The sequence below is a fragment of the Melanaphis sacchari genome, unplaced genomic scaffold (genome assembly GCF_002803265.2).
Source record: "Melanaphis sacchari strain LSU unplaced genomic scaffold, SCAv2.0 Contig91_pilon_pilon, whole genome shotgun sequence".
Classification (NCBI taxonomy): domain Eukaryota; kingdom Metazoa; phylum Arthropoda; class Insecta; order Hemiptera; family Aphididae; genus Melanaphis; species Melanaphis sacchari.
Genome location: NW_020271649.1, coordinates 1780520 through 1804022, shown reverse-complemented (window position 1 = coordinate 1804022; position 23503 = coordinate 1780520). Strand labels below are relative to the sequence as shown.

The window sequence follows — 23503 nt, the reverse complement described above, 5'->3', positions numbered from 1 at the left end:
CAAGTAATTTTGGTATATCCCATGTGCGTCCGCGATATTATTGCTAGTAATATTTATCATTATGGATAAAATGCATTGATATCAATGATATCTTATAATATTATGAAAAAAATATTAAATTCATTGAAGAAAATATAAGAAAATACAAAACTGAACAAATCTCTAGATATGATTATGTGAAAATCATGGCACTGAAAAGTCAACCAAAAAAATAATTTAAATATTAACCCAACATTTTAAAAATGGATGTAAATCTAAATAATTAAATAAACATAATAATAATAAACTTTTATAATAAATATAATTTAATAACCAAATAATTTTGGGGTGTAAGCCAGTTCACCTCCTCGTGGAGCACTCTGAGTAACTCTACATGAACTGGGACGTACTTGGGCTACGTCAAAGTAGTGACCTTTTCCTCTTGGGACGTACTCAGATGAGACCTTATTCCGGACGCATTGGGAACATTAAAAAAGGGACATTTTGGGATGCACTCAGGAGTTTCCCCTATTTTCAATCATTTATCGTAAGCAAAATACCTAACCCATGAAAAACTGCGAGTACACTGTCCAAGTGTGCGCTTCTTATTCTTATTTATAAGTAAGGGGATCTCATGATTCATTCGATTTCGTTATCATGGTTCTTCATTAATTGCAGATCGTGATTATTACCCACTATCTATAGTTATCGTTAGTTACCTCCCATATTCAAAATATGTACTCTTTTAACATATCACGAAATTTGACAAATTTAACACTACCTTTAATACTATAAATATTCGCTATCTAGTTTTTAAATGATAATAGAGTACGTAAAATTGAGGGTCAAGATATAATATACTTAAGCTGTGCGTAAAAAGTTATATCATGTATTATCAATGAAGAATTCGGGAATTTTCCGTAAGGGATGTTCTATTTTGAGCAGTTATACAAATTTTCAGCGAATTACGGTGCCAAAACATTTGTTCATTTATTTTGAGGATCTTCAATCCATATTTATCTCTAACATTATTTTATATTATCTAATGTATTATGTTCACTATTATTATTTGCACAAAATGTAGTAATGATTCCTTCGCTAAGAATTTCAATAATTTTTCAATTATCGTAGGTATAACACAACAATATTCTATTTCTATTTTATTTATTCATAAAATTGACATTATTTTTTTATTCAAATACAACTGCTAAATGACATTAATTCATATAATTCATCATTATAATTATCTATATAGGTGTATGATTTAAATATTTTAATTTTGAAAACAGCCTTTGTTTTGATATATTTTATAACTAAACCCTGTCTACATAGGCATAATGTACCTATATAGTATGTATTATTGCTCTCTGTTTTATTTATTTAATTATTTGTACAATTTTATAAAAATGTTTATTTTATGACTACATTAAATACATCTACGAGATTGTTTATGAAATATATCGCGTTAGTTAAAAGTATTTAATTAGTTAAATAACAAAAAGTACGTTTTGCAATATACCTGAGTCATATTTATCATTGTTAAAAAAAAAAAAAAAAAAAAATGAATAGTTTTATATTCTTTATGACTTTTGTTTTAACATTTCAATGGATCAACTGCAACGCTAATAACACGTCAAGTAATAAATTGTTAAACTAAAGTATATAGTTATTAATGTATATCTTATGTAATGTAAATTATTTTCTTAATTCCTTAGGCTAGGATCACACTATGCGTTTTGTCGGTTCCCGATCAACCGGAGCCAAACCGCAACACTCTAAAATAAAATAGGTTTAAATATAAAACGCGTTATCAGGGCCAGACTAGACCGATTTACGGAACCGATTAAAAACCGTCGGGAAGCGACCGCAACGTGTTGCGGCCCAACCGTCCGGTTGCGTTTCGGGATGTAAAGCACAACACATGCAATGCAATTTGTCCGATCACATTTTTTGTGTGGATTATCGGTAACCGAAATTGAAAATTTTATGAATAATTAATAATGATTTTTAAATTTAAATAATTAAAAAACTTAAAATATATTTGTAATATACATATATATATATATATATATATTATATTTTATTTATATTATAGATGTATATTATTATTTATTAGTATAATTAGTTGATACACGTTTTAAATAAAAACAAATAATTCTAATTACACAACCTTTTTATTATTTTTTTACTTATAATACTAGATACATTTCGTTTAAATAAAAAATCAGTTTAAAATTTAAATTTAAATTAAAAACGATTTTCGGGCTTTTTAATCTCATTTGTATGTATTCGGTTACCGATAAAACGCACAGTATGATCGATCGTCCTGATTGCGGTTAATCGGGATAGTATTTTTCGGTTGCCGACAAAACGCATAGTGTGATCCTAGCCTAAGGCTGACCTTACTGGTTGACCCGGAAACGTTCTCTATTTCATTATTGATAATATAATTAAATAATATTTTATTACGTTTCATATATTTTGTCACCGATCATTAGCTGAATTTTACACACACACATAACATAACAAATTATATTGAACTATATAATCCTGATACACAGTTTATAAGAATGGTTATCAGTAAATTAAAAATTTTAATTATATTATGTTATTATCATTTTGATTTTCAAACGTGCCATTAAAGTACTTACACTTATTAAATTAATTTTAAAATGTATTTATTGCAATTCACCATATTACTATATTTTGTCTTATTAGTGCATAATTTCGATATATTTTTGGTGCTTGCGAATCGATCAAACTGCATTATTCCGTGTGTTTGTGTACGAATTTGTTTTTAATTATTAATTTATTAGATATTGGATGTGCGACAATTACATTAATCGTATTTTCACACAATATTGTTGTGCCGTAAAAGTACCTTAATTTTAAAATCATTTATTTTTCGACTGAGAACAGCTAAAATCTCTCCACCAATTTGTATTATAAAATTTTTCAATGGATTCATGCGAAATATTACTTTACACAGTACTAGTAATAGTAAATTGGTTGGGTCACACTGACCTTTAGGAATCATGTAATATATATCGACACATTGGATACCATAAGAAACCTGGTTTCCATTTATAATCTCAGTTATTCATGGACCATAGTAGTTCTAAAGCTTAATGTTTATACACATTTACATTATTTTTCATACACTTTAAAACTCATTGATGTCGCTCTTCTATCAAGTGCACATAGCCAGCGCATAAACCTGTTCTTTATCTGTAATGTGAAGCTAACCCTCTATGTAAAAGTTAGCCAGTTAGCTACCTATTTTTAATAGTAGAATGTTTACTGATGTTAACGATAAAATCTGAAAAAGCACAATAAAAATGTAATTATTTTAAATCAGGGCTTGCAAATGTTATAATAAACAAAAAACCTGTAACGTAATTATTATGGAAAACGATAAATATAAATAGTAAAATAACACAAAACAAAACATAACGATTAACAAAATATATGATATATCATAAAACAAAACATAACGCAAAACGTTAAATATAGTATATCATTAAATGAAATAATTAATTACCAATAACTTAACAATTATAATTTATAAAATATATTATAAATTTTAATTCTGAATAACGATAAACGAAAAAGTTGAATAACGGTAAATTATGAATAACAATAAACTCAAAATTTGTATAACGTAAAAGAAAATTGTTTTTTCAAATGCAAGCCCTGTTTTAAATACGTCGTTGCGAATACCTTTTAGAAAGATAATAATAAAACCTACGTATAAATTTTAATTCCTATATTATATTATTAAAATACAATAGAATAATATTGAAATGATTGTTCGTCGTTCAAATATTTTCAAAAATTATTGTAATTTTATATTTTATAAAGATTATTAAGTGTAAAGAAAACTGATTTCATTGAGCAATGTATAAAATATTCAATCCTAAGTTATACAAATTGAATAATTGATTTATTTTTAATCATAAATATACTTGGTATTTTTTTAAAAACTAGATTTTTAGATCAATAATTAAAATAAAAAAGAAGAAATAAGAAATTTCTAATATTATATACATTCTTCTTTAAAACATACATTTAATTTTAATTTAATAAAAATTAATTTTTTTGATGATTTAAGTTACAGTGAAAAATGTCTACGAATTTTATTCCATTTATACTACCTATAGTTGCGTATAACATAGTAAGAAATTATTATTTTTACTTTTCAGAACTTGGAATATCACCATGTATGTATGCAGGCGATTTTGATAGTTCTGGATATTATTGTCCAACAACTACCATGAATATTAGTTTGTTACCATCTAACTGTACTTCATTTGTTTATGAAGGATTCAATTATGATTATGAACTCAATATTATGTTACCAGGCCATGCTAAAGGTAAATTAAAACTATCACTGAAAAAATGACCATTAGTTGTGCTTATAAATTTCAAAAAAAAATATATATATAGGTATAGATACTAGTAATTGTATTTTTTAGATTCCGGGTAGATCATTGTATGTATAGCGACATAGCGTATATTATAATTATTCTTTGTTTGAATAGATATACGATAAATTATATAGACTCTCAAGAATTGTGATGCTTTTGGATGTAAAATGAAATTTAGTTTGTATTTAAGGAGTATATTATATTAAAATTTTTTTAGTATTTTTTCTTAAAATGTCAATGAAAATTAAATGCTTGCTCAAAATTTTTGTAATTTAAGGTTAAGATTTCACAGATTTACAGCAATTTTTTTTTTTTTTCATATGCTTTTAAAGTTAAAAATGTAACAAACTACTTCAATTAGCAAAATAACACATTTTATTAGACACAACAACATTATTAATTTATTTTAATACATTGCCTATTTATATATTATTTTTTTATGTTTATCAACTTTTGTTCATATAATATATAAAATTAATTTTTTTCAACTTATAATTAAAAAACTGTTCATTCTAATATTAATATTTGTAGGTATTATAAGTATAAGAATAAATAAAAATTGTGATCGAAATCAATGTAAAATAGATGCGTTTATTTACGATTAATACATTAATAAATTATTTAATGCTTATAAAATATTTTAAGTAAGTTTATTTTATAGCATTCAAAGGATAAATATATTTCGTAGTAAAAAAAAAAAAAAATTATACATGTGATTATATCAATGAATAATTGACTTTCATAATAAATACTATATAATTTTCATTATGGATTATTTTTTTTTTTTTATTATTTACAGGTAACATAATTAGTCTTTGTACATCTGGTAAGCCAGTGTATTTATATCTTGATTACGCTGAACAAATGAATTGGATGAATGAGGTTAAAAATGCAAGTACTTCAACAATCAAAGTACTCAATTTAGTAAATATGTTAGATAAACATAATATAACGGGTTTAATTCTAAAGAATTTGAATAGTTATCCAGTAAGTACTAAACTATTAACAAAACTTATAATAGTAAAAATTAATATTATTTTTATTCGATAAACTTGGTTAAAAATCATTTTATGTTAAACGTTATTGGAGTAAAACTACCAATAACTGTTATTATAAAATTGACAGAATGATTTAAAAATTAAAATAACTTTGAGAGTTGAATAAGAATAGAATTAAATTAAAAACTCAATGTATTAATAAATTTTGATTGCTTAATTTTAAAACCACGATTTGTTAGATTATGTTTAGTTGCAAATAATATGTCGTTTAATTTTCAGTCCTCGTAAAGTGTACAAAAATACATTCAATTTGGTTGCATCCAAAATAAAGGTAGCGCCTAAATCTGAAACAGCCATAGAATAACAATAACAACTCGACATAAAAACAAACATAAAATCTATTATATTTAATATACATTTTATATTATAAATGTATAATATAAATAGGATATAAATTAGTATGAATAACACATAAATTCGTGTTCACAGGTAGATGAGGTAGACCCAATGGACTCAAGTATTCTTTAGTTGTTTAGTAGGATATAAAAAAAGGTTTTATGAATATGTAAACAATAGTTGGATGTTGGATAACATTTCATTGTTCAATAATATCGACTGGAATTCATTTTTTCAAAAAATAATTATTAATTTATAGTTTAATTAGAGAATGGAGACATAAATATAAAAACATATGAAATAAATTAAACTGTCCTAACTGTTAATATTAATATTTATTACAAACAAAAATTTTAATTGCCGTTTTTTTGTACTAGAGCAGAATTCATATTAGATGATTGGACCTATAAATATAAGTCTAGGTACTTGTAATCGGTATTTATATTTATGATTGGTATACACATGAGTAGAGAATACTGTTTCACAAAACCTTGTTTATACTAAAAGTTATGAACAAGCATAAGTACTTCAATTTGGTTGCGACAAATAAAAAAAAAAGCACATAATTTTATTGCAGCTATACAATAACGTTAACATTCCGAAAAAAAAAAAATTCAATAAATATTTACATCATAAATTACAAAACTTTTATCATAAATATAGATTTTACATAATATATGGTTTAATATGAATAATAGTTAATTTCAAATTTGTATACTTAGTTTGACTTAGATATTTTTTGATAGAACATCAAATATTTTATGATACGTAAATTATAGTTAGATAACAATGATATATCACTTTGGTCAAAACCTTATCAGCAGTAAAATTTAATAAATACAGATATATTATTATTTACTGTCCTTAGCCTCAAGATGGTAATTTTGATGAATCATTTTACAAGAATTTGACAAATTATGTTACTGTATTAAAAACAAGTTCAGTGTTTTCTGAGGTTGGATTATTTATAAATGCAAGCGACATGATTTATCATAGAAATAATCCTAAGGCTCCAGGTTGTAAGTAACAAATTCAAATAGTTTATCAACCATCCTATAATTAGGAATAATTTTTTTCATAATTTTGTTTGATAGGGCTCGATTATGATAAATGGTTGAATAATATTATGGATTATTATATAATTAGTTTTGATAAATTTAATCCATGTAATGACAAGTTTAAAACTGGAATCGTTCCATTAAATGACAGTAATGTTCAGACCAATAATACCTTGGTAAATTTGGTATTTATACCTAGGAGTATATTTTTCCTTTTGCTAATATTTTATTTTCCAGGCGAAATTTCTAAATGTTTTAAAAGACTCAAAAATGCTAAAAGACAAAATTTATCTTGAATTTTCATTGAGCCCGACCGTAAATGACACAACGAACGAAAATCTACCCACGTGTTGCGTGTCATATAAAAAAGTATGCAAATATTACTAATTCAATATTTTGATTAATCCTCTAAAAAGTGAAATAAAAAATCAACTAATGTTTTTTATTACTTTTTACTATTAAGACGTTATCAATACAAAAATAAATTAAAATAAACAACACAATTAGAATTGGTTTATATTGCCTACAATCTGTCTACAATCAGGAACACTAATAAATTAGATATAAATATTTTATTTATTGTGATAATCATATGTTAGGTATAAAAGCACTATTAATTTAAAAATATTGTAGTCAACAATTTTATAATGATTTTTTTTTTTTTTTTAATACGTTTAAAATTTTTTAGTATTGTGAACCTGGCAACTATAATCTTTTCTGGTGTGCTGATAATGCTGATGCATTTTTTCAAAAAGTAAATTTTTTTAAAAATATCAAGTACTCTTTATGCTTGATTTTATGTATTATTTTTAATTTATAGGGTAAATTTGCAAGAGACGTAAACGCAAAAGGAATAGTAGCAAAATATATCGATACAAGTGATCCAACTGGAAATTGTGGTTGTGATAATCAAAATCAGTTTATTACTTATTCAATGATATTCCGTGGTTTTTTAAATCAAGCTCCTATCACAGACTGCCAAAAACTAAACCAAGTTACTAAAACATAAATATTTATATCTATCTGTTATAATTCGGAATTGTTTTAAATCAGTCTAATTATCGAAGGAATAAATGTTACTTACTTTAATTTATGTATATAAGATTATGATAATAAAAAATGAGTATCCCAATTTAGTTGTGAAATGAAAGATTAAAAAAAAAAAAAAATCAAAGAAAATTTACAACTATGGTAAAAATAATAACAGTATGTAGTAATAATGGAAAAATGTCTCTAATCCTTTAATTTATCGTTTAACCCCATCATTTATTTCTACAATGAGTAAAGTGTTTTTAAACACTATTAAAACGTGGTAAGTCTAAAACTGAGAACATTTAAGTATAAAATTTTGTCACTCACTTATAAACGCCATAGAACAGAATGTGGACAACAATTCATTTCGTAAAATAACAGGTTTTTAATAAAATTATACATAATGTGTAAAAAAACTAGGTACCTATTTATGATTTACAATGGGTTAAATTATTAATTCAAATAATTGTTTCCCCTAATCATTCGAATAAAAAAAACTTTCTGTGAATCAAACTTTCTGCTCGGTATTCTGAATTTCGAATTAAAGAGAAACTAATATTTATGCATGTTGTATTAATTTATAAAATAATATTGTAATGATATGCTCACACATCATAATTTATTGTATATTTTATCATTTCGTTAAATAAAATAACGGTCAAGTTGTCGCACGCAGATAGCCCTCAATAAAAAACCAATAATCCTCTTTTGTCACTGATGAGAGAATACGATCTACATTGTTCGGTCACGTGGGAACCTAAACGCTATTGCGACCATAGGGCGCAAAGTGTTTGACTTATTCTCATGTGCCGCCAAAGACAAGGGATGGTCCAATGAGGCTCTCCGTCGTCGGATAGAAAGCCTATTTCTTGAAGGACACGGAGGCCTTTGATGGAGCCGCCTGCGACTCTGGCTGGTCTTGACCACGTCGTTTTCTCCCCAGTGCAGGCGCATCACACAAACGAGCAGGAGCTCTTCCCAAGACCCATCACACACCCTACAACTCAAGACTGCGGGCGACAGCGGGACTTCTTTCTTTTTCTAAGATAAAATCAGTGTTGTTTTTTCTTATTTAAATTTAAATTTTCCTTAAGTCATATCGCAACTTGTATTATCTTATATCTTTCTCTGAGGATCGTACTACAGGTATACACCGCGGCGAACCAGGTAAGGTGCATGCCCTATATACTTATTGTCAGTACGAAATATTTTAATATTTAATTTACATACGGTGTATTTGGTCATATTCTCGAAACACGATCTCGAGAACCCTCCGAAGAACAGGAGGAAGGTAATAACGCAAGAACAAGAACATTCAATATTTATTAATACCGGACTTACATACAAGGCTTGTGTCCCTTGTGTCAGTCCGGCCACGTCATACTCATAACAAATACCCTTTTATAATAATTTTGAATATCTTACTTTCAATTTTAATTTCTCTTATTTTTGTGTTATTACAATATTAACAATTGTTGACTGTCAATAGTCTAAAAACTGAAAGTTTATCCATAAGAAATTAGGAATTTGCAATTATTTAATGGTAAGTTGTATGTAGTTTTATAGAAAATTAGCATAATACGAAATTACGAAGGATCTTCTTTAGAAATGTATCAACCAGATAAATTAAATAAATAATTCTGTGGCTTGGCGTGGCGCGTTGGCTGCTACCAGTCGCGGAATGCGACTGAGAGTAAGTAACGACCACAGCTACTAGCTCCCGGATGGGTGACCACTCGGGATCATAGTGGTTAAAAACCTTGCCACACATACACGTGTTTGCTATCAACCGTAACAATCATAAAAAATACAACCTACCATACCAACCTACAACGTAACCCTTACAAACAGCTAATGGCCCTAGTTGCCGGGCTTAAGTTCAATAAAAAAAAAAAAAAAAAAAAAAAAAAAAATAAATAATTCAATTTATTTATTTTAATGCTGTTTTATTGTAGTACAGTTATTGTCTAGTTTAAGTATAACGTACTTGAAAAAAATATGAATTATCTGGTAAAAAAAATAGTTATAAGTTTAATATAATATTTTGAAATTAACACTTTATATGCATATATATTGTTAAAATAATAATAATAATATAGTATTCACAACTTATAATCAAATAAATTAAAATAATAATATTATTAAATGAACAATAGTTTATTTAGTATAATTTGATCGCCAATTTAAAAATATCGTCTCGGTTTTGCTTTTGTTATATGTCAATTTTTATCCTAAATTCTTGCTTACATTTTAAAATATTGTTAATTATAAAACTAATAACTCAATAGTTATTTGTGCATCAATATTATTTCATTATTTATCTTTCGAGATTTCTGATTTGTAATGATATTCATATTATTATGCCATAAAGCTTCATAATTAAATTAGTAATAATATAATTTTTATTTGTTTAGTACTTTATATCATAAAAAACACGTTTTTGTAATTCAAATGTATTTACAAAAAATAAACAATAACAAATTAAAATGGAACAACAAGTAAAAGATCAAGTCTATAAGTAGTATCCCCAGTCTCACATTAAAGTCAGTCATGTCTACACCGAGTAGTCTACATCCAGTCACCAGTCTTTCCTCACAGAAGCTCACCGCCATTATTCTCAAAAGCAAGAAGAGTATCAATTCAACAATCCAAATTGATCTTGTTTAAACTAATGTTATAAATCTTATTCAAACTATTATTCTTATTTTATTCATTTAATGCATGTTAAATTCACATCTTAATTATTAAAGCAACCGGTTTTCAACACCCATCAGGTAAGAAAATATATCTAAATATTTATACTTCAGTACGTCAAGTACGAAAAGAATATCATCATTAAAAGTAAAAATTACACATGTAGACTCCGGTGTTCCAAGGAAGGTAAACATAATCTGTATTTATAAATCTACATCTGCGATCCCGAATAAATCGTAATAATATATAGGTTTTAACAAATATTAGACGAAGAGCGGAGAGGTAAAAGAACGTCGACACTCTTAATTTCATCGTTTATGTTTAATGAAATCTAACTATGATATCTTTTTCTTTTTTTTTTTTAACAAGAAATATAAAATCTATACACTTGGGCACAATAAGAATATGTGATATAATGTTTTTTTTTTTTTTTATTTTTTTTTTTAACATGAAAACGTGAGGGAACTATAACATCTAAAAAGTTAATATATTATTATGAAGTAAAGTTTCATCAGTAACTTTGGCCAAGCTGATTTTTGATTCATTACAGATTTAAAGTAAAATAAATTCAAATTTACAGTCAATTTGTGGTAAATCGAAGTTCTATACAACATAAATCTCGATATAACGTATAAAACTGTCGCTCTTTTGGAAATTAAATTAATGTCAAGTACTTGTATTACTCTAGATGTTTGACTTTCTTTTTCGCCTACAAACAGTTCTAGAAAGTATTGAATTATACAAGACATTTTTAACCAAAAAATATTTTACAATATATTTACTTAAAATAAAAAAAAAAAAAAAAAATGAAACTTGTAATGTTTTAAATTGTTACTCCATAAATGAGGTTTTTTAATTTACTTTGTTAAGCATTTTCAAAATATTTTCAGGTATGTTTTTATTGCTACTAGGAAATTCGTGTCAATAGATTTCTCTTCCATGTCATTCTAACAGTGTATTTGAATAATATTACTTTTTAGATCATATTGCAATGAATTTTTTATTTTTATGATGTATATCATGTTTACCTACCTACCTTACTTCAAAAGTGTGAAAATCATGTATTTTAATAATATACTAATATACACAAATATTATTATTAAATATCGGAAAATAATAATAACCAGTTATTCACAAAATCGATTTAGAATTTGTTGCCACTCCCATTTTTAAAGAAATATTGAGATTTACTTATAAATCACTATGAATTTCTAAAATGTATTCCTTAAAGTTATAAAACACGTAAAGAAATGTCAAAAACAAAAAACGAAAAACATCTATTAAGGTGTACCAAGCTATTATAATATATATATATATTTTTTTTACCTTTAAATCCTCTTTTTTTGCCGGTTAAAATCATCATCAAATGAATAGGTAGACCAGCAGTTGATATAATAGTGCATTTTACTATACATTACGGCGATACTTATAAAACCAAAAGAAATACCGATCAAAAATTCATTGGATAGATACATTTTTAATGAAACTTTTAACAATCTATACATGATTATTCATATACTCATAATGATTTTAAATATAATATTATTATAATGTTGTTATGCTTTAATATTTTTTAAACCGGATAAAAATGCAACAAAGAATAATTGTTTTATTTATTAAGTAATATAAGTTTAGACTAAGTCATACATTTTTTATCAAACTGCACAAACATTATTTTGAAAATCTTCATAATAAAATGAACCTATAATTAATGCTGTTTATAACTAATAAATATGTATTGTATACCAGATACTATTACAATTTATATAATAGAATTGTGTTTCTAAAAATATGTGAAACAAGTAAAAATAAAGTATTATTGCGTACGAATATGGCAAATAATATGAAAAATAACGAGAAGTACTGATAAAAATTGGAGTATTCTCTATTTAGGAACAACTACATAAGATGTATTCAAAAATGGAAAAGTTTTATTCTCCGAAAACATTTATACGATGTTATAAATATCATGGTTGAACTGATATAAGCGTGTAGCTATGGTATTTGTTTTTTACTTGACAGTACTCGTGTATGAAGTCTATTGTAAAATTTTGGGGTTAATAAAATTATGAAATTACAAATTTTATTTAAAAAATGTATTGATTTTTATTTTTTGTTGTATAGAGAAAGTAAATATTATTGTAAAATAGTTAAAATATATTTAACGATCGTTTAGTAAAAAGCAAATTGTAACATCTAAAAAAAAAAAGTTAGCTACGCTCTTCAATATAAATGAATCAAAAAATATTGAGATGTGAATATTTCATTTGTCAGAGAAATACTGTGGTGAACTAAGATAATGTTCAATTCTTAGTGACAATTAATCATACAACCTAGTCATCTAGACATACGTGTGAATATACACAGAATTCCATGAGCCATCATGTCCAAAATTATTGACGACTAGATTTATTCATCATAATTTTCTCAACTTTGGTTCTGCCGACATTTGAGAATTCTCAATGGAATGCTTTTAAGTGTTCACCACGATACCATTTCCAGGCTGTTTCAGACTTTCAATGGAAGAAAATTAGACCAATTACATAGAGATTATAAAGAAACATATAATTTTCGCGACATGCCAGAGGGTGTACACAATATTAAATGCCTACTAGAAGGCAGAAATTAGTTTTATACTCTGCACTCTTACAATTTAATCTGAGTTCGATTAAATATTGAGACGATACGAATTATTTTTGACAACTGCTCTGTTCACAAATCTTGCAGAAGTAAATCTTGATCTCTATCTAAAGTTATATATAGTGTCGTATTTGTATACTTTAGTTATATAACTACAGAGGAATTATTTAAAATAGAAAAAAACTATCTTTATAAAAACATAATTGCAGTTAATTTTGATTATTTATTAAAACAATTGTACAAGATAAAAGTGAGTTGGCATTTAACTACGGAAATAGATTTGTTAAGTGTAGTTTAGATATCCATTTCGTGAAATTTAATGTTGTGTAAATAGTGAAATTACGAGAAGTGAAATAAGCATTTATCGCATACTATTACACAATATGGATGTGGCATATTCTATACAATATGATACTAATACTAATAAAATATTGTAATTAGTATCAGATTTAAAAAACAAGGATAAATAGTATAAATACAATACGACTTCTGTGAGTAGTTGATTTGCTTTGTTTGTGAGTATTTGAATTAAAATTTACATAAAACTCTAGAAATTTCCGGAGGCACTATTATTTTGTGGCTAATTATACAATTTTTCAGCGAATTGCGTTGCCAAAACAATTGTTCATTTTGTGAGTCTTCGATCCATATTTATCTCTAACATTATTTTATATTATCTAATATATTATATTTACTATTATTACTTTCTAATGTATTTAAATTATATTATGTAGTTTTATCTTGTATAATTGTTGGGCTATAATAGTTACATTAGAAGCTATCAAAAAAAAAAAAAAAGAAAAGTTACCTATTATTTGATTAAAATAAATTCAGGAATCTTGTGCACAAAATTTATTAATGATTCCTTTGCCAAGAATTTCGATAATTTTTTAATAATTTATTATTTATCGTAGGTATAATACACTAATATTCTCTTTTTATTTTATTTATTCATATAATTGAGATAATGTTCTTATTCAAATATATTATATAACTACTAAACTATATTAGTTCATATAATTTATAATTATATATATGTATATAGGTGTATGATTAAATTATTAATTGTTTTAATATATTTTATAACTAAACCTTATCTTCGCAGGCATTATGTACCCATGTAATATGTTTTATTGATTTTTATTTTATTTGTTTGATTAATTGTACAGTTGTATAAACATTTTTATTTTATGACTATTTCAAATATATCTACGAGGTAGTTTTTAAAATATATCACGTTAGTTGAAAGTGTTTAATTAGTTAAATAACAAAAAGTACGTTTTGCAGTATACTTAAATCTTATCATATTAATAATTATTATATAAAAAAAAAAAAAAATGAATAGTTTTATATTACTTATGTTTTTTGTTGTTCAATTTCAATTGTTTACCTGCGACGCTAATAATACGTCAAGTAACGAATTTGGTTTTAATTATTATACTATTAGGTATTGAAAGTGCACCAATTACATTAATCATATTTATACGCAATATCGTTGTGCCGCAAAAGTACCTCAATTTTTTTAAATCATGTATTATTTGACTGAGAACAGTTAAATTTTCTCCACCAATTTGTATTTTACAATTTTTCAATGGATTCACGTGAAATAATATTTTACGCAGTACCAGTTATAGTAAATTGGTTGTGCCACACCGACATTTAGGATTCATGTAAAATGTAACAATACATTGAATATCATAAGAAACCTGGTTTCCATTTAGAGTCACAGTTATTCATATTCATTCTAAAGCTTAATGTTTATAAAACTTATTGATGTTGCTCTACTATCAAATCCACATGGCCAGGCAACAAATCTGTTCTCTATCCGTAGTGTAAAGCCAATCCTAAGCAAATGTTAACCATCAAGTTACCCATTTTTATTAGTATGATATTTATTAATGTTAACGATAAAATCAGAAAAAGCACAATAAAAATTTTAATATTTTAAATACGTCATTGCATAGACCTATTAGAAAGATAATAATATAATCTACGTATAAATTTTAATTCCTATGATATATTATTAAATTACAATAAACTAACTTGAAAAATAAGATATTTCTAAAATTGTATACATTTTTCTTTAAAGCATATATTTAATTTTAATTTAATCAAAATTAATTTTTCGATGATTTAAGTTACAATGAGGTATTTTTACGAATTTTACTCTATTTATACTACAATTAAAATACCTATAGTTGCGTATGACGTAGTAAGAATTTATTATTTTTACTTTTCAGATCTTGGAATATTACCATGTATGTATGCAGGTGACTATGATTTATATGGATATTATTGTTCAAAAACTCCCATGGCAATTAGTTCGTTACCCGTTGCTTGTACTTCATTTATTTATGATGGAATAAATTTCGATAGTAAATTCAATGTTTTAATATCAGAAAAAGATAGAAGTAAGTTAAAATTATCATTGTAAAAATGGCTATTAGTCTTGCTTACAAATTGAAAACAGATATATATATATATATTATATGTATATAGAATATAGATACTAGTAATTGTATTTTTTAGATTCTGAGCTAGTCAATTTATGTATTGATTACATAATAATGTCTATTTTTTTTTTTTTTGTGTGTGTGGATAAGTTAACGATAAATTAAATAGATTCTGAAAATTGGGATATTTTTGAATATAAAATGAGATTTGTTTTGTATTTTAAGGAGTATAAAATTCAAATTTAATTTTATTGAAAAAAGAAACAAACTAAACAAAATATTTATATTAATATTTTCATCGAACATTACAACTTTCAAATATGTTATTTTTATTGATGTTTTTATTAAATTTTATTAAATATATTAAATTACATTTTTTTTTAGGTTTTTCTTTCTAATAATATCAATGAAACTATTTGCTTGGTCAAAATTCTTGAAACTTTAGACCAAGATTCCACAAATGTTAGCCTTACATAAAAATATTAATAAAACATATGCAATTTTTATTTTTATATGCTTTTGAAGTTAATACGTAATGAATTTCGTTAAAATTGCAAAAAATTACAAACTATTTTGTAGTTGAAAATTTACTAAAACTTTTCTTTTGGTATCGCAGTTTTCTATAATATTATAATACATTTTATTAAACACAACAATATTTTTAATTGATTTTAATATCTTGCCTATTTATTGTATAAAATGTATTTATATTTATGTATATAATTTTTTATGTTCATCAACTTTTATTCATTAAATATATCAAATTAATTTTTTCAACCTTTAATTAAAAACAATTTTCATTCTGTTATTAATATTTTTAGGTACTATAACTTAAGAATAAATAAAATTTGTGATCAAAATCAATGTAAAATAGGTGCAATTATTCACAATTAATACATTCATCAAATATTTTATGCTTAAAAAATATTTTTAGTAAATTTATCTTATAATATTCTACTAATAAAAATATATTGTAGTAAAAAAAAATTATCCATATAATTATATCAATGAATGATTGACATTTATCATAGATACTATATTATTTTCATCATAAATAAATTTTTATTTTTATTTACAGATAACATAATTAATCTTTATAAATTTGGTAAGCCATTGTATTTATATATTGGTTACGCTAATCAAAGTTCTTGGATTAATGTGACTAAAAAATCAAATTATACAGCACTCAAAGTACTCGATTTAAAAACTCATCTAAATGGTTATAATGTAACGGGGTTAATTCTAAAGGATTTAAATTATGACCCAGTAAGTATTAAACTGTTAAAACAATAATTTATAATAGTATAAATAAATATTATTTATATTCCATAAACTAGATTAAGAATCATTTTATGTTAAACGTTAATGGAGTAAACCTACTAAAAACAATTAGTATAAAAGTGAAAGAATGATTTAAAAACTAAAATAACTTTAAAAGTTAAATAAAAATGTAATTAAATTAAATTAAAAATTCAACGGATTAATATATTTTGGTTGTTTCCTTTTAAAATCTCAATTTGTTAGATCGTGTTTAGTTGCAAACAGGGCTTGCAAACGTTATAATAATGTTATGATTATAACGTTATATTTGACAAAAAACGATTGAAATTTATAAACGTAATTATAACGTAAAACGATAAACATAAATAAATAAATAACACAAAACAAAACACAATGATTAAAGAAATATATGTATATCATTAAACAAAACATAACGCAAAATGTTATACATAGTATATCATAAAAAAAAAAATTAACTTCTATTATTTAATTAATAAATTATAAAATATAATAACAATTGTTATTATGAATATTGATAAACGCAAAAGTTGAATATGTTTTTATTGTAAGTAACGTATAACCAAATTTTTTTTCAAATGGAAGCCCTGGTTGCAAATAATAACGTCTGTTTGTCATTCCGCTTTTACTTATGAGATCGCGGTTAGCGAGAACGACTCACGTTTTGAGTTTGACGGAGGAGGAAGGGTTACCTACACAAAATGAACAGAATTATAATTAAATAAATTTTACAATTACTACAGTGCCGAAATACCTGAGTATATATATATTACGACAATTTAATTAAGCACTAAGATTCGGACACCCAAAACATAAACATAAACATGTGAAATATAATATAACAATATAAAATAAATATGGTCTTGGGTACAACGACCTCAAGTACCGCAATGTATTTAAAAAAGATGTAAATAATAAACATGAATTATCAAACACTAAGTTCGCAATATACAAATAAATTTAAGTTGCCACTGACCACGTGTGGAAAAATTATGAATTGATATGACTTGACAGGCTAAAGCAACAACAACGATTTGATCTCTTGATGGAACAATGACTCGAACCCGTAAAAAAAGCCGTGCACAAGTAATTGTAGAAATTGAAAATTGACACCTAGTGATCATACGAGGTTTGATTCATCACACAGGACAAACGAACACAACGTTGCGTTCAGTTCGACCGTTGGAAAAAGACAAAACTAGTATGTAATATAAAAAGCTTGTCGGCCGACACGATAGCTAATGGCCTGGTCTTGCCGGACACTGGAGGGGGGAGCTTGCTGGGACTTTATATTATCAATCCGCTAATTTGTAGAGTCTTAGCAAAGCTTATTAGGCGGTAATCGTACTGCGTTCGAATCGTACCGCGTTGCACTCTTATCGTGTGCAAGATACATATTATGTAATTTGGTCGCACCCAATAAAAGTAGCATGTAAATCTGAAGCAGCCATACAATAACGATAACATCGATATAAAACTAATAGTACGTGTCAGTGGCGTGGCGAAGTGAAATTTTTATCGGGCAATTCATTTTTGAATAAATCTACCTTAATTCTTACAGTACCTACCATGACCTGTGCCATACTATATACAACAAAAGAGCCTTTATTAAATCAATATAAATTACTTTATTTAAACGGCTGAAACCTGGATATTTCAGTTTATGATTCTAAAATAGATTATATCAATAATATAATATTTCTCAATGCTTATGCCGGAATCTATGCCGATGCCCTCATAGTCACTAGCATAATACTATAATTTCTTATTTTAATTTATTGCTTATTCGTAGAATGTACACAGTATAATGTTATTTATATGTAGGTATACTATTAGATAGCTTTTCTTAGCATAATTATAACTATTGAAGTTATTATTCTTATTAAATAACAAATTAATTCAGATGATGTAGTCAGGTAGTCTTGTATAATAATATTTCTACTAAATCCAGTACCCACCAACCCAGCACCCACTTAAAAATATCGGGCATCTGCCCTTCAAAATCGGTCAACACGCCACTGGTACGTTCAACCTCCGACTGTTAAACACATGTGTAATTCTCGCGACTGCACATCTTTAATAGCTTCCAATGTAAGTATAGTGCTCCGTTAATTACGTCGACGGCCGATGAGCAAGTAATATGTTATTGACTATTATTTAATAGCGTCCAAACCACGCGATGAATAATAAAGATAAAACAGACAAATCGCCTTTAACAAAATCTCCATAGAAAAAGAATATTTCAACATCTTGTGGGACAACTCTTAAAAACACAAACAAAAATACAAATAAACCTACTCCTATTTACACCTCATCAAACTCAAAACAAAACATAAAGTCAAGCAAAATATCATCATTAACAACAACAGCATACCGTCACTCACTACTTCTACTCCTCATCATATAAACACACCGTTTACCACCTCTACGACTTTCTCGATTATCTCCGCCGTTATTAATAATGACAACATCGACACCACTAATAAACCAAACGAAATCGTTATGGACTCCAATAACACCCCTCTCAACACACTGCACAATCACAATCAGACTTCTAGTATTGCCAATGTCACCTAAATTGAAAATACTTCATCTAGAGATCAAACACTAGTCTTTAACTCTATTGACAGCATTCGACAAGGCGATTATATACCGGCAATCAGAAAATTGATTTTCCCCGAAAAACATAATCTACATATCAAGAATTTTAAATAACCGTTTTTGTGTTTTCCTCTGAATTTAAATTATTCTCAAAACATAACTCAAAAAATCTGATACTATCACGATACACGATCGTACTATACCAATCCGCTGGTTAATCAACCCAACTAAAAAATCACATTGTCCTTCTATTCCAAATCAAGCAATCCTGAACGCGTTAAAAAATATTAACATAATCACAGTATCTCTAATAAACCATGTAAGAGCCGGAATAAACATTAAGGGATATGACCATATCCTGAGATTCCGTTGACAGAGTTTGTTAAACAAGAAGATACGAATAAACTCCTCGGGTCGTTAGTACACAACTGTCACCAAAAATCTTTCGGAATATTTTTCACAGATGACGTGATCAGATGTTTCCTGTTCAATGCAGTAAGACACACAACTGCATCATGTAATAAACAAATGTCCACCGCCAACACGACAAACACTCATACATTCAGCCATCCCCAATTATCACACAATCAAAACGTAATAAATAACAAACATCCAACTGAACTGTTGGACGATGTTCAGCCCCCTTAAAGTTTTCTAACCAATGAGACCATTTTCCTTAATAATATAAACCGACATGATTAAATGGAATATAAATCACAATCCAACCATTTTATGCCTTCGAGAAACAAATTGAAAAGACAAATTCACTCCAGAAATCAAAACATTCAACGTCTTTATAACTAACAAAACAGTTTGTAACCGCTTCAGTGGATCAGTTGCTATACTAGTTCGCTTCACATATCCAAGCACCGAAATACCAGTGAAATCAATAATCGAAGCAGTAGCTGTATCCATTCAACTTGAATCCATCATAACTGTTTGTAATATGATATATGTATATATACTAAATTAAAAACGATTCGATGCCTACAAAATTGAAAACATAATCCACCAACTCCCATTCCTTTTCACTTGTTAGGAGACTACAATAACCACGATGCGTACTAGGGATCCGACGACACCGATACAAGAGGGAAACAAATAGAAAAAATTCTGGAGAATAAAACATTATCTCCCTTACTAAAGGCGAACTTACTAAACTAAACCCTGCAAACGGCATATTTACATCGATTGACCTTTCTTTATGCAGCACATACCTCGCCCAATGTATAATTTGTTCAACTTTACCCGAGTTATATGAAAGCGATCATTTACCAATTAAAATACAGCTACTTTCTAGTAAATCTTCACCCAATACATCACTTCCTAGATGGAAATTAAAAAACCCCAATTAGGATCTCTTCTCTTAATTTACCGATACATACCAAACTTAATGAAACGATATCAACGATCCTCCCTTGGCCAAACTTCCTACTATCCAGACGTCAAGAAGTAATCATAAATTGACTCCATGTAGGACACACATGGTTGACCCACGAACATCTCATGAACAGAACGGAACTTGACTTATGCCTCACATGTGATGAAATTCTCACAGTCAAACACATTATCTACCACTGCCGAATCTACACAGACTTCCGATTCAATCTTCAAATTGTTGACAGGCGCTACGAAGTACTTGGTTCAAATCCAGACAACAATGAAAAAATCCCTCAACTAGTTAAAATCAGCTAATTTATATAACCTGATATAATGCTGTACTAAAATGTAAATTATATAAACATTTTCTTTGAAAGCCAATAATCTTTGTTATTGTAGCTATTTTCTAATAAAAAAAAAAAAAAAAAAAAAACTAACACAAAATATATAACACATATACATATTATGTAGGTAATATTTAATCTAAATAGGATATACTTTAGTGTGTTTAACAGATAATTCCTATTCTTGTATTCTCAGGTAGATCATGTAGAGTCAGCTGACTCGGGTATTGTTTAGTAGCATATAAAAATGATTTTATGATTATGTAAACTACAGTTGGATTACATTTCATTGTTTAATCATATTGACTGGAATTATTTATTTAAAAATGATAGTTAATTTATAATTTAATCAGAAAATGGAGACATCGAGAAAAAAACATACCAGAAAAATTAAACCATCCTAACTCCTAATATTAATATTTATTACAAACAAAAATTTTAATAGCCATTTATTTGTACTAGAGCAGAATTTATGTTCGGTAGTTGGATCTGTAAATATAAGTCTAAGTACTTGTAATCACTTTTTATATTTATGATTCGTATGCAGATGTGTAGAAAATACTGTTTCACAAAACGCTGTTTATACTAAAAGTTATGAACAAGCATAGGTACTTCAATTTGGTTGCAACCAATAAAAAGGAAAAATATAACTTTAGTGCAGCTTTGCAATAATGTTAACATGTCGATAAAAAAATAACTAAAAAACATTTATATAATAAATTATAATAGTACTTTCTTAAACATAGATTATAATATGAATAATAGCTAGTTTTTATTCTCAGTTAGACTTAGACATTTTTTTGATAGGACATAAAATATTTTATGATATATAAATTATAGTTAGTTACCAACGACAGTATTTTGTTCAAAAATATTAATTGATATATCAATATGGTCAAAAGAATATCAGTAGTTAAAATGTAATAAATACTGATATAATTACTATTTACTATCCTTAGAGTGAAGATGGTAATTTTGATGAAACATTTTATGAAAATTTGAAACAATATGTTACTGTATTAAAAAGAAAATCTGCATTTTCCGAAGTTGGATTATATGTGAATGCAACCTACATGATATATTATAGTCATCATCCTAATAATCCATATTGTAAGTAGTAAATGCAAATTGCTAATAAATAAACCCATAATTATAGGAATATTTAATTTGTATTTATATTAACAATATTTCTACAATGCAAATGTATTTATCGTTTTGTTTGATAGGGTTCAAATTTGATGAGTGGATGAATGATCTAATGGATTTTTATATAATTGGATTTTATAAATTTAATCCATGCAATGACCAGTTTAAAGACGGGATCGTTCCATTATATAATACTAAATTTTCAAACAATTCCTTGGTAAAGTATTTATAAAGTACTCACTTCATTTTAATAATATTTAATTTTTTAGACAACGTTCGCAAATGTTTTAAAAAACTCAACAATTGCGAAAGACAAAATTTATCTCGAATTTTCAGCGTGTCCGACACCAAATGACACAACGATTGAGTATCTACCCACATGTGCCGTGACATTTGAAAAAGTATACAAATAATAGTAATTCATGTTTTTATTTATCTGCATTAAAATATTAAAATAAACGACACAATAAAAATTGATTTTAGTTATCTTTAATCAGTATAACTTATGCATTAGTTATAAATATTTTGTTTTGAAAAAAAAATGTGTTAGGTAAAATGTGTTATTCAAGCAAATAACTATAACATTTTTTTTTTCTAATCTGTTTGAACATTGTTAGTTCTGTACATCTGACCACTACAATGTTTACTGGTGTGCTGATAATTCTCAATCATTCTTTCAAAAAGTAATGTTTTATAAAATATATAAAGTATAAATTAATTTTTGAAATTTTATTTTATTTTTTTTATTATTTATAGGGTAGATTTGCAAGAGATTTACCGGCAAAAGGAATAGTAACAAAATATATTGATACAATCGATCCAACTGCTAAATGTCAATGTGATAATAATAATGAGTATATAACATTTACGATGATGTTAACTGGTTTTTTAAGTCAAGACCCTGTCAGAAACTGTCCTCTTCTCTCTTAAATGATGTCAATCCAACATGAATATAAATAGTTATTTATTATAATTTGGAATATTTTATATTCATTCACTATTAAAACAATAAATGTGTTATAGTTAAATACATTTATTTATTCATGTAACTACTGA

The 23503-nt window shown here is 26.3% G+C and overlaps 2 protein-coding genes across 2 annotated transcripts; both read left to right on the top strand.

Moving 5' to 3' along the window:
* Positions 1-1472: 1472 nt before the first annotated feature.
* On the top strand, positions 1473-8911 carry LOC112602904. The gene is made up of 8 exons (XM_025351256.1): positions 1473-1616; positions 4182-4352; positions 5206-5393; positions 6669-6819; positions 6895-7034; positions 7096-7227; positions 7547-7612; positions 7679-8911. The coding sequence occupies exons 1-8, from the start codon at positions 1541-1543 to the stop codon at positions 7865-7867; spliced, it is 1113 nt and encodes a 370-aa protein (XP_025207041.1). The 5' UTR covers positions 1473-1540; the 3' UTR covers positions 7868-8911.
* A 5610-nt stretch (positions 8912-14521) lies between these two features.
* LOC112602905 lies at positions 14522-23503 on the top strand. Its single transcript, XM_025351258.1, has 8 exons — positions 14522-14637; positions 15465-15635; positions 16756-16943; positions 22261-22411; positions 22528-22664; positions 22717-22848; positions 23065-23130; positions 23204-23503. The coding sequence occupies exons 1-8, from the start codon at positions 14562-14564 to the stop codon at positions 23375-23377; spliced, it is 1095 nt and encodes a 364-aa protein (XP_025207043.1). The 5' UTR covers positions 14522-14561; the 3' UTR covers positions 23378-23503.

Excerpts from the sequence above, each read along its gene's own strand:
- LOC112602904 (XM_025351256.1), top strand. The coding sequence starts at position 1,541 with ATGAATAGTTTTATATTCTTTATGACTTTTGTTTTAACATTTCAATGG. Across the intron at positions 4,353-5,205 it reads GTTACCAGGCCATGCTAAAG|GTAACATAATTAGTCTTTGT; the intron begins GTAAATTAAAAC and ends TATTATTTACAG. Across the intron at positions 5,394-6,668 it reads AGAATTTGAATAGTTATCCA|CCTCAAGATGGTAATTTTGA; the intron begins GTAAGTACTAAA and ends TACTGTCCTTAG.
- LOC112602905 (XM_025351258.1), top strand. The coding sequence starts at position 14,562 with ATGAATAGTTTTATATTACTTATGTTTTTTGTTGTTCAATTTCAATTG. Across the intron at positions 22,412-22,527 it reads TCATCCTAATAATCCATATT|GGTTCAAATTTGATGAGTGG; the intron begins GTAAGTAGTAAA and ends TTTGTTTGATAG. Across the intron at positions 22,665-22,716 it reads AATTTTCAAACAATTCCTTG|ACAACGTTCGCAAATGTTTT; the intron begins GTAAAGTATTTA and ends TTAATTTTTTAG.